Consider the following 12724-nt stretch of genomic DNA (forward strand, 5'->3'; position numbering starts at 1 on the left):
GACAGGTACCTTTTTTTGGAAGGCTATCTCCTTACTTGGGTATTTTGGTATTTTAATCTTGTGTGTGGGAGATTGGAGTGGAAGCATTAATAGCATGAATGAAGCATGGCCAGGGTTTTGTAGTAGTGTACTGATGTTAAGATAAAGAACCTGAAGGAAATATTCCTTAAATACTGCATTTTAATGAATTTCACTTTTAAATATGATTGCAGCTGGGAGATTAATTTTCTTATAATCAAAGTGCTTTGCTACATTTTGAAGGCTCTGCTCACTTTTGGAGAAGTGGAAGGGAAATTTAGGATTTGATAATCTCAAACTAAATTTTCACTGACTTAAAGACTCGAGACCTGTTGGTAGGAATACACATCCTTGTCCTTCCATTTCCTCAGTGTGCAGCTCCCTGGGGGAAGGTGTGCTGGTGCACCCTGACACAGCTGAGCAGGGTGTTGTCAGTGCTCAGCATGTTGGACATACAGAAGTGCTGTCTTAAGCCTTTAAAGCTGCTGTAACATGGAATTGTATGCACTATGTGCTGTAATATGTACTACACGTGTCCTTTATTTTATTTAGTTGTGGGCTTCTAAGCAAATACTATAAAAGGTAATTGTGAGAGGACTCTGCATGAAACTCTAGGTCTGTGCTATTGTTTCTGGATATGTTAGGTATGGATAGTGTCATTGAATCAACAGCTTATATCCTTTATCTTAAATTTCAGTTAGTCTTTAGAAATCACATTTACTTTTCTTTGGAGGAAGAATAGTTTAAATACAACTATAAGATAAAGACATGGTTATTTAAAATGAGTAGTAAGTGAAGAGAAATTTTTGCCACAGTACTTAAAATCTCCATTGTCTAAAGACAGTACAGCAGCATAACTTCAGACCATGACAGAACAGTTTATCAGGAACTAACTGAAAACTTGTCTGGTGATTCTTTAACTTATTTTCATGCTTCAGAGCATGTAATGTACTTGCTCACTGCCTGTATTATAACAATTGCAACATTTTTTGACAATTGTCCTTCTATTTGTGGAAGTGATAGTATCAATGGGGTGCTGGTGGCCTTATCACAATGTACACTGATCCTGCAGAAACAGGGCTGGGGGCTCCTGCCTGCCCTTTGATTTCGCATCTTCTGTTGCTAGACTTGTTGAAATTGATGATGTAATAGACAAACCATAAAACATTCTGAAATATCCTGTGGTTTTTGTTGCAGGAGAATGGTCTAGAGAGTAGGTAGCATTTTAATGTTGCTTCAGTTTAATTATCTGTGCTCTGTAAGAATGGAAATACATGAAAAACATTGAAAATAAACAAAACCCAGCCTACATTACATAGCAAAATTCCTAATTTAATATGGTTGAGAAAAGCGTTTTTGCTTGATTTATACCCTGATCAAATACGTTAAAACCCTGAGAATGTAAGGCTTATTTAAAATTAGTATGTAAAATTAGGAACTTTGTATAGTATCTGAAAATTGTCTGTTAGAGAAACACTGTGGAAAACATTTCAGTTCATGTAAAATACTTATTTGCATGTCAAGTTGAGCACAGATGAGCGGCCTGATTCCTCTTTGAAGTTGTGTTTCCATTTTGAAGAGGTGAAATAAATGTCATGGAAGCAGGACGTGGTGTGCCTGAGCAATCTTGTGCATCGAGGAAGTGTAACAGTAAAAGTACTGCATGTACAGAAGTTCAGCCTGTGCCACTGGTACAGTTCTAGACACATCTTGATGAGGCCTTAAATTCAGAGAGAAATAAAGAAGTGTTACTGGAAATAGCCTGCTTTGTCCAAAGGTGAGCATGAGGCTGAAACCCACAGTTTAATAGGGTGTGGATGTGAGCTGCAAACATTGAGTATTATCACAGTGCTCAATAGATGGGATATCTCTAAGATACTGGGGACTGCAAGCCTGGGATATTACTTGCCAGGTGAGTCTTGCTTGCTGCCTCCTGTATTTCTTATCTTGCTTCTACATCTTTGCTTTGCCAGTAACAAATAATGTTGGTTCTTTTTTTCCCCCTGCAAGATGTGCATTGTGGGGCATGCCATTCCAGACTTCTATTCGAGGAAAGGAGTAAAATCACATACTTTCTGAAAGAAACTGTCTTGATTTGAATTTATTTTGCTGAATCATCACATGAGGTTTGGCAGATGTAAAGCTCTTTTTGGCCCCCCTCACTTTTTTGCAAAATGTTTTCCTGGTTTAAAGAATATCAGCAACAGTCTCATATCTATTTCTGCAACCTTTTGTAACTGACTTCATCTAGCCTTAATTGTTTTTTAGAATAGTCTCTTTTTAGGGTTAGCATGCTAATTTCTACAGTTGAGCAAAGAGAACATAAAGTTGCTTTCCATACCACGAGTGCCGTTGGGTAACAGGAAAGAAAGATGCATGTACTGAAGGCAGTATTGCTATACTTGAATAGTTTCTAAATTGTATAGATCTATGGAAATTGTCTGTATTAAGCCTCAAAGTGGTGCACCCCCCCAGTTTTCCACTAGTTGTATTACACAGAAGATGTGCACTCCTGGCCGTGTCAGACTACACAGGGTTCCTGCCCCTTTAGTGCTCTGCAGGGAGCTAGAGTGGACCCATCAATACAGGCAATGAGGAAGAACTGTGGATGGGTTGGATGTGATTTTAGCTTGCACAGGCACATCCCTGCAGCCCAGTGCTCTGAACAGGCACTGTGGCCATATTGTGCTGCTTTGGAGCAGATGTCCTCAGCTGTGGTGAGGGTTGTAGTTGATATGTAGTTGCATTTGAGGTGCAGATTGGTTCTCCACCACCTGGTTGGCAATTGCAGAAAGAAGTTTCTGAAGGTTTGTCTCCCTTAGCTTAACAGCTATATGGTAGGTAACTTGTGTCTATTCTGAGACTTTTCAGGCTGCATCTATAAATATATCATTATATATTCCAGATAGCTACAGAAATTACCGAGCTGATATTAAGCATAGTGCAGAAAAATATGTGAAGCTTACAAACATTTTTTTCATAAATTACAGTAAGTGAAACATAAATAAAATTGTGTTCTGTAGCCTTCTCTCACGTGTGGAAGTACTGAACTGTGTGAGTTGTGGCACTGTGACCAAGTTGTTAAATGTTTGTGTCTGTGAATATAATTGGGATCTCTGAGCTATGTGCAGTGTATTATCCCTTCATATGAACCAAAACCAGAAGAGATTGCTGAGATATACCAGAGTACAGATTGCATCTTATTTGTTGACCTTCTTTGCCTTGTCATTTACTATGTTCATCTTGGCTTACTTTATGTTCTCTCTCTCATAGTGGGACCTTTTTGCTGAAAGGTGTGTTATATGTAAGCCTTCTCACAACTTAGCAGCCCTCCTAAAGAGGTGACAGGACAGTATCCTACAAAATACTCTAGTGCTTTGTCTTGCCTAAATAAGTTTTCCTTTGTGTTGGCATTGTTATTTATTGTGGACTTTTTGATATTATGAAGGCCCTAATGAAACAGAACAGAAAAGAAACCAGACAGAAAGCCCACCATCAAACTGCCACATTTGAACTCTTTAATAGCACTGTGTTCTTGCCAACATCTTACCCTAGCACTAGGCTAAGAATGCAAGGATAAGATATGTCAGAGAAATGTATTTAAATGTGAAAGCTCATCCTTATAATTGACAATGAGCAAAACCCAACAGATGGAGAGAGAAGAAAATGTCCTTCCGTTTCTGCTAGGCACCACCCCCAAATTTAAGCTGAAGGTGCTTAAGTTGTTTTACTTACTACAATGCCCTTAATTTGAGGAAGTCACTGGGAGCACCTGGTGGATGGCAGATGGCTGTGCCTAAGGACTGTGTGAGTGAGGTGTACCCTGGGCTGGATGAGGTGTTGTGTTTCTTTGTGTAGCAATCCTGAAAAGATTTATCTGGTGCTGTTCTGGGGTGGTTGTGAGAAAGGAGGAAGTAATAAATGCAGACTGAGTTCTTTGCATCTGTTAGATGTGGCCCCTTTTCTCTCTAGAGTAGGTTGATGGCATCTTGGAGTCATTGTGGGAAAAACATGTAGGCCCTGAAGAGGGGCTAAGCCACATGAGGATAAGAGACAAGCAAAAACCAGACTTGTTATTGCAGATGTTGTAATTACTATTTAGTTACATTGGTAGATCAGAAAACATAGCAAGATTTTGCATATTATGTTCTAAATCTGTTGCTTTCTGCCTCATCTGTCATGAGTTCCAAAAATGTGGAGGTGCCAGCTCAGTATGAAGCACGTCAGAAAGGAACAGCTGAGGAAAGCAGTGGTCAGTGCTTTCTTTATTCAGGCTGTCAGTGATGAACTGACAGACCCAAGGATGTTGTCATATTCTATTACTGAAGGTTAAGCAGAGACATAGGTCAGCTCACGTGTAAGCTATTTGGTGTAAGTAGTGCTAAAGTGGGCTCTTGACAAGTAAAGACCATTTTGAGAAAGGGCTGGAAATATGTTCTGCAGCTGTTAGAGAAAGAAACAGAAGACATGATAGAAATAACAGGCTAGGAAGAGAGATGGACCAGCTTGTGCCGTGCTCTCTTGGCAGGAGCTAGAGGCGGATTCCATGTGCAGACTCCAATGTCTGTTTCTGCAGCTGAGGGGATTGGAACTGGGATTTTGCTTTCTTTCTCTTATCTTTCCCAACTTTGGACAACTATGCTGCACTGGTATGACCTTTCTGATTGCTGACAGAGAGGAGGAATGTCTACTTTCTCATGCTTTCTCTTGTTTACTTTTTATTTGATGCTTCTTTGACATTCTTTAGCTGTCAGAACTGCTCTGAAGTGTGTGCTCTGCAAAGGGGTAAGTTTGTGAAACCAGTAAGTGTTTGGTCTCTGCTGCAGCTCAGAATGAAATTATTAAGATATTTTAAGTTTCTTGTTGGAAATCACTCACACAGGAGGCTGGAATGATCTTTGTACATCTTTGTAAACAAAAAAAGATGAGCCTTTAATTGAGATGGTGTGTTAGTTTAAAGGGATGAAATTATTTTCCGAAGCAAGTTTATTTAAGTCCTTGAGTTTAACTTTTAAACACTTCATCTGGAATTTTTTTAAAATTTCTGCATTGACCTGTTGGTATGGCTGTGGTTGTTCATAATAAATGGAGTTAAACAACCTTTGTTCATTTGTTAAAAAGGGAGATACAAAACTGTGTTCAGTATTTCAGCTGTGCACTATATAATAGTTACATCTAATTAACATTTTGCTTTCTTTTCTTCTCCAAGGTATTCTGTGTCTGTGTTTTGGTCTTATAACAGTACTTTATACTTCTGTACCTAAAAAAAATTCAAGACCTGTATAGCAATTTGCTTTTATGTGTATATAATTATAAATAAGGTTTTTTCCTGCCTTAGAAGTTACATTGCTGTCCCTGTCCCTCTGATTCTGTTGAAATTATAGGTGAAGTAGTGTTGTGTGTGAGGGACTTTGTGTAGTAATCAGCAAATCTGATACCTCATCCAGATGCATACAGATATAATGCAGATTACTATTTCAGATAATTTAATTTTCCTGGATTTGTCCAGTATTTGAATACTGATAGATTAATGACTTCTAAGTACCTTTTTTTTTGTTGTTCAGAAGTAATAAGGGCTTGGAAAAAAATATTGGCTCCTAGACAAGGAATATCTTTTTCTGGCTAACAGTAGCTGTGGAAAGTGAAGAGTAAATGTTCCCAGAGAGAATTTCATGGCAGCCACCAGACTTCTTGCTGTTCTGTTTTTTCACTGTGGGAATGTTGGAAATGCATCAAAATACAGTTCTTCTGTCTGACATTGGCTCTTGACTGCTATAGGTACACAACAGTTTAATTTTAGTGCTTCCTGTGAGGCATTGTGCTCTTCTGGGAATTTTGAATGCAGTTTATACCCTTTCTAAAAAGAAAAGGAGCTGCATTTTAGGAAAATACAAAATACCTGGCAGTGTGGGTAGATTGCCTGACTACTTTGCTAAAGTCTTGTTTAACAAGACATTAATTTGGTGTTTCCTTTATTACAGTTGAGATAAGCAGAGTTTTGCTTTTAACTGATCTGTGTTTTTACAAAATTAGTCAAAGCTTATTTATTTTCAAAACTTCTGCTCGCTGCATCTTCTACATCTTTCTTAAATCCCCCTCGTCTGATACTTCACTGATAGGCCGTAAGAAACTGTATGATCAACTTGGCTTTTTTTTCCCTATGAAAGCAGGCTGAAATTTTATCCTGGAGTCCCTGTGGTGCAAAAGACAAAAATGCTCAGCTGTCTTTAAATGTGGCTGTTGCCTGTGATTGAGCAATTCTGCCATAGTTGATATGAATAAGAGCTTCTTGAATATTTTTATTCTGCTGAGCTTCTCGTCTAACTCAATAACTTTGTTTTTCAGTACCAAGATAAAGAGGAAGTTGTTCTGTGGATGAATACTGTAGGACCCTACCACAATCGCCAAGAAACGTACAAATACTTCTCTCTCCCTTTCTGTGTGGGATCAAAAAAAAGCATTGGCCATTACCATGAAACCCTAGGGGAAGCACTTCAAGGAGTTGAGCTGGAATTTAGTGGGCTTGACATCAAATTTAAAGGTAAGTAATTCAAAGTGCATTTAGTCACTTAAAAAAATACACAAACTCTTCAAACTTGATCTTTTAATGAGAAAAACTGAAATTTTCTTGCTGCTAGCAGCTGAGTGTATTTTGTATGGTTGATTGGTACTACCACTGGCTTTTGAGTTTGCACTTCCATCTATGTGCCCTTGAAGGAAAATGCTTGCAGCAGATATTGCTTCTGAAGTAACTGATATCATTTTACAAAATAAAACTTAACTTTTCTGCATATGAATGTTTGATAATTTCCTGGAATTAATATCCTGGAATTACCAGTTCTGAAGATGTAGTTTTTTCCTGTGATGATGAATACTTGTAGACTTACTGCAATTGCAAAGGAGTAGCAAGGGCTCAGTATGTCAGAGTTGCACCTCAACACAAAGTTGATGATTGTATCCTTGTGATTACTGTCTAGTTTAGAATAACTTCGTAGTGCTGTCCCTAACTCATGCCAGTCAGGCTGGAGCAGGATGAAGCTGGTTTGTTTTTTTTTTTTTTTCCCTGTTGTTCCCTGTCCTCACCATCTTTCCATACTATTCCCGAGAAGACATTTAACTTCTTTAGCAAATATATTTCTTGGTGTTAAGGCCTGAGTCTTCTATTGCATAATTTCTCACTGTGTGTCCTTTCAGATGTCTGTAGCTAGTAGTTTCAGAACTTCAAATATTAATAGATTCTTTTTTGCCTCTTGAATTTTAACATTTATTAATTTAATTCCATTTATGTTTCTGTGTATCTTTTTTTCCAGAACATTGCATTTCATCACTTGGGCTTAACTGGATGGAGAAATTAGCATAGTATCTCTTGTCTGAGCATTTACAGTCAGATGGGATTTAGTTTCTGTAAGCTGTAAATTTTTATCCAAAACTGGACATCTGTAAAATAAAAGAGCTAATGATGTTTTTGCTAGCAGTAGGATAAGTTGAATAAAAGATTTTTACAAAGTTTGTTAATATCTTAAATTCTTCATAATTTTAAAATTTGCATAGAGGATAGCACTGCCACACTAAAGGTGTTTGGATTTGAATCTTTTAAGAAAGAAAGAGTACGTGTACAAACATTGGGAAACAGTCTTACTACTGGTCTGTTACACTTGGTAGCATGGTGAAAATTTTACTCAGTGTGGGAGAAATAATTTTCTTGTCAAACCTCATAGAATGTCCTCAGAAACACAAAATGGAAAGGACAGTGAAGGCAACTGGCAGCAATTCAATAATTGGTGAAGATTAATAAAGTTTATTCATTTTTTAGAGGCTTAGAAGTTGTCATAAACCCAGTACAATTTGTATCCAATTTATGTATTGTAAAATTTGGATTTCATAGACCAGTCTCTAATGTTTAGCATTTGTATAATTAATTCCTTTCCAGTTAGATTGTTAAATTGTGATGGTAGCTCAGTTTTTTGGTGACATTTTAGTGGTAGACCTTGTTCTGTGCAGAAAGGGTGTTCACTTTTATTTTTTCCCCTTGTAACTTGGTTGTATCAGTGAAATTGAAAACAATATTTTTGTAATGGACAAGTTTTATTTCAGTGTGATTGATATCGGCTTCAGCTCTGCGTCAGTGTTCCAGGAGTTGCTGCAATTAAATTGAAACAGGGCTGTTGGTGCTTTGGGGTGATTTGGTTTTTTGGTTGGTTTTTGTTTTCCTTTTTCTTTCTTTTTGTAAGCAGATAGAGGCTTGGTTGGTACCAATAGATTCATGTGTTCTTAAGTAAAAGATACAGCTTGAAGGAGTGTTGAGTATCTAAAATCTGCAGCTGAAATAATTAAGATAATAAGTAATCAACTTGCACAGATTTTCTTCATGAATATATGAATCATATCTAAATTCTGAGTTTACAGGCATCTGTGCTTTTCTTTATGTGTCTTTGGCATTATGGCAAGATTAACAGTTGCAGGCATTTCTTTCTCTTTAAAGTATTGTATGAGTTTGCAAAATTAGATTTGAACTTCATACTCTTAGGTTTTTATTCTCTAAAGTTAGTAAAAGGGAAATAAAATTGTTCTAATAAATTAGCTTCTGCAATGAAAAATAATTCCCTTCTCAACATTGTTTGACTGGGCAGCAGTAGCAGGTAAGTGTGAAGCTGCATGTTGTTCATCATATTCAAAGAATTGTTTAAGCTACAGCTGTTATTAGCTGAAGTACTAAACTATGTAAATAAAACTGGCATTTGAATCAGTAGGCATTGCCTGTATTTTTTGAACTAGAATAAAAACATGATTTTGCAGAAATGTGCCCTTCTGAGAGTGAAGGTTTCCACTTGCACTCCCATGGTGGTGACTGGTGGGGCGAATCTACAGTGTATTCAAGCCTCCATGAAGTAGAGTTTCTTGTTGTATTAAGTGTGGCATATGAAAGGATACATGCAATCATACAAGATAGTTGGATTTTCCTTTTGTTTCAATATGAACAATGTTCTTACATCACAGGTCTCAAATCTGTATAAATACCTGTATGAAGGAAGAAATTAAATAGTAACATACACTCATATTGTAATATAACTTCTAAGTTTTCATTTGGCTTAATTATCTTGTCAAGCTAAATCTAGCATAATAATGCTTTTTAATTAATATGTCAAGTTCTTTACTCAAGTGTTTGAGTGACATCCTCTGTTACACCTGAGACCTAATAAATTTTTAAATGGATTGAACATTGGTATCATGGTAACTTCAGTTTGAAAATTTATTTTTGATATTACCATACTGTGCTGTTAGAGAAGATGAATGTAAAGAGGAAAAGGATGATTTAACAAAATTGCATTTTGTACTTCTTCAGAAATGTAAAAGAATGGCTGCTAACAGTATAACTTAGGAACTGTAGATGGGGAAGAATAACTTTCTGGGTGAAAGAGGTGGATTTATTTTATTTCCAAATGCAGCCTCTTGTGTGTCCTTTGCATTATTCCTATTTTTGTCTTCTCTCCTTTTTTTCTCTGTCTTTACTCTGATTGCTTTGTTTTTTCCTTAGGGTAGTTTCTTCAAAACTGCTGAGAACTTTAAAACTTTTTAGGTTTTTTTACAAACATTATTCCTAGTCAGTGAAGCCGATTATACTAAACCAGAGATAATGCTGTAGACAGTTTTAGGTATTTCTTAATAATTTCATATCTCTTGTTAGAGAGATCTCATTATCTGTTCAGGTGAATCTGTCATCAGCTTTTTTACCTTAATCTAGTGTGAGTGAAGCAGCAAATGGATACTGTGAAACCTTTCCCTGCCCAGTATGTGGGAAGCCTCTGCATGCAGAAGTGTAGATTTCTGAACACAATCATGCATTTGCTTTAATGCTTCCTTTTAAAATGTCCTTTATTGTTATCTACTTGAGGATACCCAAGAGGGCTTGGAGACTTCAGCTCTGTCCATTCCTACATTTGATTTGCCTTCACTTTGAGCCAGCTCATTAATAAATCTTCAACTGTGCTTCAATTTTTTTGCAGATGATGTGATGCAGACCACTTACTGTGAAGTTGACTTGGACAAGGGAAGAAGAGATGCATTTGTGTATGCTATCAAAAATCACTATTGGTACCAGATGTATATTGATGACTTGCCAATATGGGGTGAGTGATACTGTGCATTAATGATTGGATTACACCTACTCTAGTCCTGTACTAGTGGGTTTCATGGAGTCATTTAATGACTAAGCTTTGTTACAAGAATTTCACAAGAAATGCAAGTCTAATTCACAAGAATTTGAAGTAAAGTAGTAGAGGACATAATTGTAAACTGCACCATGGGAGAGTTGGGTTGAACATTAAGAAGCATTTCTTCACAGAAATGGTGATTAGACTTTGGAATGGGCTGCCCAGGGAGGTGTTGGAGTCACCACCCCTGGAGCTGCCTAAGGAAAGACTGGATGTGGCACTTGGTGCCATGGTGGAGTTGACAAGGTGGTGTTGGGTCATAGGTTGGACTCAGTGGTCTTTTCCAACCTAATCAATTCTGTGTGAAATAAGTTGATGACTTATTGCATTGAAAGAACAGTAGGGTGACTGTACTAGTGAAATACAAAACCAGTGAAAAGCTGGTTTGTTTCTAAAGCCCTGATTTACTAACAGTAAGTTCTTAGGTTTAAATTTGTTCAGATGTTCAAGTAGGTGGCAATTAGGTAGGTTACTTGTAAGGGCCATGTTATTCTGATCATTAATAACAAGCTTATTTGAGAGTTGAAAATTTATTTTGCTACTTTTCTTTATTACTCATGCAAAAACTATTTGGTTTAATTTCATGGTAATTTAGTGTTGCTTTGCTGTCTGTGTTTTATTTTACTTACTCTTTTACAGTTCTCAGAATTTCTCTTGCTGAGTATTATTTACCTGGGTTTAGAAGTGCTTGTGTCTTGAATAAAAATGTGTGTATCTTTATTGCCATTGTCTCCTAAGGTCTCTGTGTTTTGTTGCTCCCTCATAACCTGTGATCACATACCTAGTAAGGAATGCTCTGCAGATTGAACTTTGCACTGATAGCAATCAACCAAACTCTCCAAGGCCTGATCACCCTGTTGTAGATATATAAACTGGAAGGAAATGAAAAGCAGCCATAAGCTCTTTGTTGCCTGTGTTCCATGAAGGAGGTAAACCTGCCCAAACTAAACCAAGTCCCACAGCACCTACAGAAACGCAGTTCAAGTCATGCAAGAAAAGTTCTTTGATAGCTGGTATGAATAAGGCTATCCATCATTAATTCATTTTGACTAAGGCTGTTTTTTTTTAGTTCTTTCTTATTTTAATATGTTTTAGAAAATATCTGTTAGATTAACATGGCAGAAATATTAACACTTCATTTATTTATTATTTATCTGGTTGTCAGGAAGGTCTGGGTTTGTTTTAATGTGTCTGTTTTTAAGCCATACCATTATAATGCCTGAAGAGAAGTACTTAAGTATTGATTTTGTTCTTTTCAGCTGATTGGTTTATTGTGTGTAATGGCTCTGTAGCCAGGCTTGGAGTAGACCTGAATTATTCTGTGTGACCTTTACTGTACTGCTTGTGCAATTGCTGGTAGGCTTTTTAAAAGCATGCATGAGTGACAGTTGTTGCTACAATATTTTAATGGCTTTGGCCTTTCAGCAAAAGACCAGTGAATTATTTTTCTACACTAGTGGCAGGTATGTAGGGTTTGAATTGCCCAGGTATGATGGATGCTAAGCTGACTTCTTTGGAATCCTGTGTGGCTAACAAGTCTTGGAGGCTTTCTTTTTTGAAATGTATTTTTCTGGTCATGTTTCATCATCCAAAATGCCAAAAAACAAACATACCTACTAAATCTACATATGACAAATGTTATGCTCTCAGCTAAAAAATCTGGTTTCCTGTGATTGAGTGTTTTTAATGTTTCCCAGTAGTATGCTTTTTATGCACAAGAAGTCAACTAGAAAACATGTAGAATATAGGTATTATCTTTCTAAGATATTAAGAAGCTGCTTTTGATAGTTTGGAACCAGGATCTCAAGCTGTGCTACATAATGGGGACTCCAGGATCATAAGTACAGGTAATATTATGTAAGGATATAATCTGACATCAGGTGTGAAGGCAAGTGGTGCTGACAGTTTTGGTCTGTGTCTCCTGCAGGTTAGGTGAAAGTAGCAGGACTGCAGGTTGGTCAATATTAGCCTGACTTATATTCTAAAAATTAAAATGAGTTCTTGGTGAGGAGCTGAGGAAGGAGTGGATGCACCTGAACTAATTAGAAGAGTTTATCTGCAAGTCTGAATTAGTATTTTGGACCTTTGTTTTCCCAGTACAGTGGAGAAAACTGGGAATATAGCTTGTCTGCAATAATTTTGGTTTTCCTGGGTCTCTGTTCAGCAACAGAAATGTTTTGGGCTTTGAGTGCTGCTTAAAACTTAAAGCACTGAAACTTGCTGGTAACTGAACAGTTTTTATTTTAAGTATTTCTGTTATGAATATGGCATGAATGATGCTGTACACATGCCTCTGCCAGCTTGTGGTGCCTTTGAGTGTGTTGTGTAGACTTGTTTAGTACCACGTACTGTGGTGGCAGGTAGAGACACTGAAGAAAGCAAATATCTTTTGATTGTTGTTTCAGAGCTGTAAGTATTTCTAAATAGTTACTAAATTTCAGTAATTATAATGAAGGAAACTGTTAGGACTGTTTAAGATACTTGGGTATGGAAGT

The 12724-nt window shown here is 37.0% G+C and overlaps 1 protein-coding gene across 1 annotated transcript in view; it reads left to right on the top strand.

Moving 5' to 3' along the window:
* TM9SF3 (transmembrane 9 superfamily member 3) overlaps window positions 1–12724 on the top strand; it is a 42428-nt gene that overhangs the window by 1703 nt on the left and 28001 nt on the right. The window contains exons 2-3 of the mRNA XM_059477501.1: window positions 6364–6559; window positions 10023–10145. Coding sequence (XP_059333484.1) covers window positions 6364–6559; window positions 10023–10145 — 319 coding nt within the window. The remainder of the gene's footprint in view (window positions 1–6363; window positions 6560–10022; window positions 10146–12724) is intronic.

Source organism: Ammospiza nelsoni, chromosome 8 (genome assembly GCF_027579445.1).
Source record: "Ammospiza nelsoni isolate bAmmNel1 chromosome 8, bAmmNel1.pri, whole genome shotgun sequence".
Classification (NCBI taxonomy): domain Eukaryota; kingdom Metazoa; phylum Chordata; class Aves; order Passeriformes; family Passerellidae; genus Ammospiza; species Ammospiza nelsoni.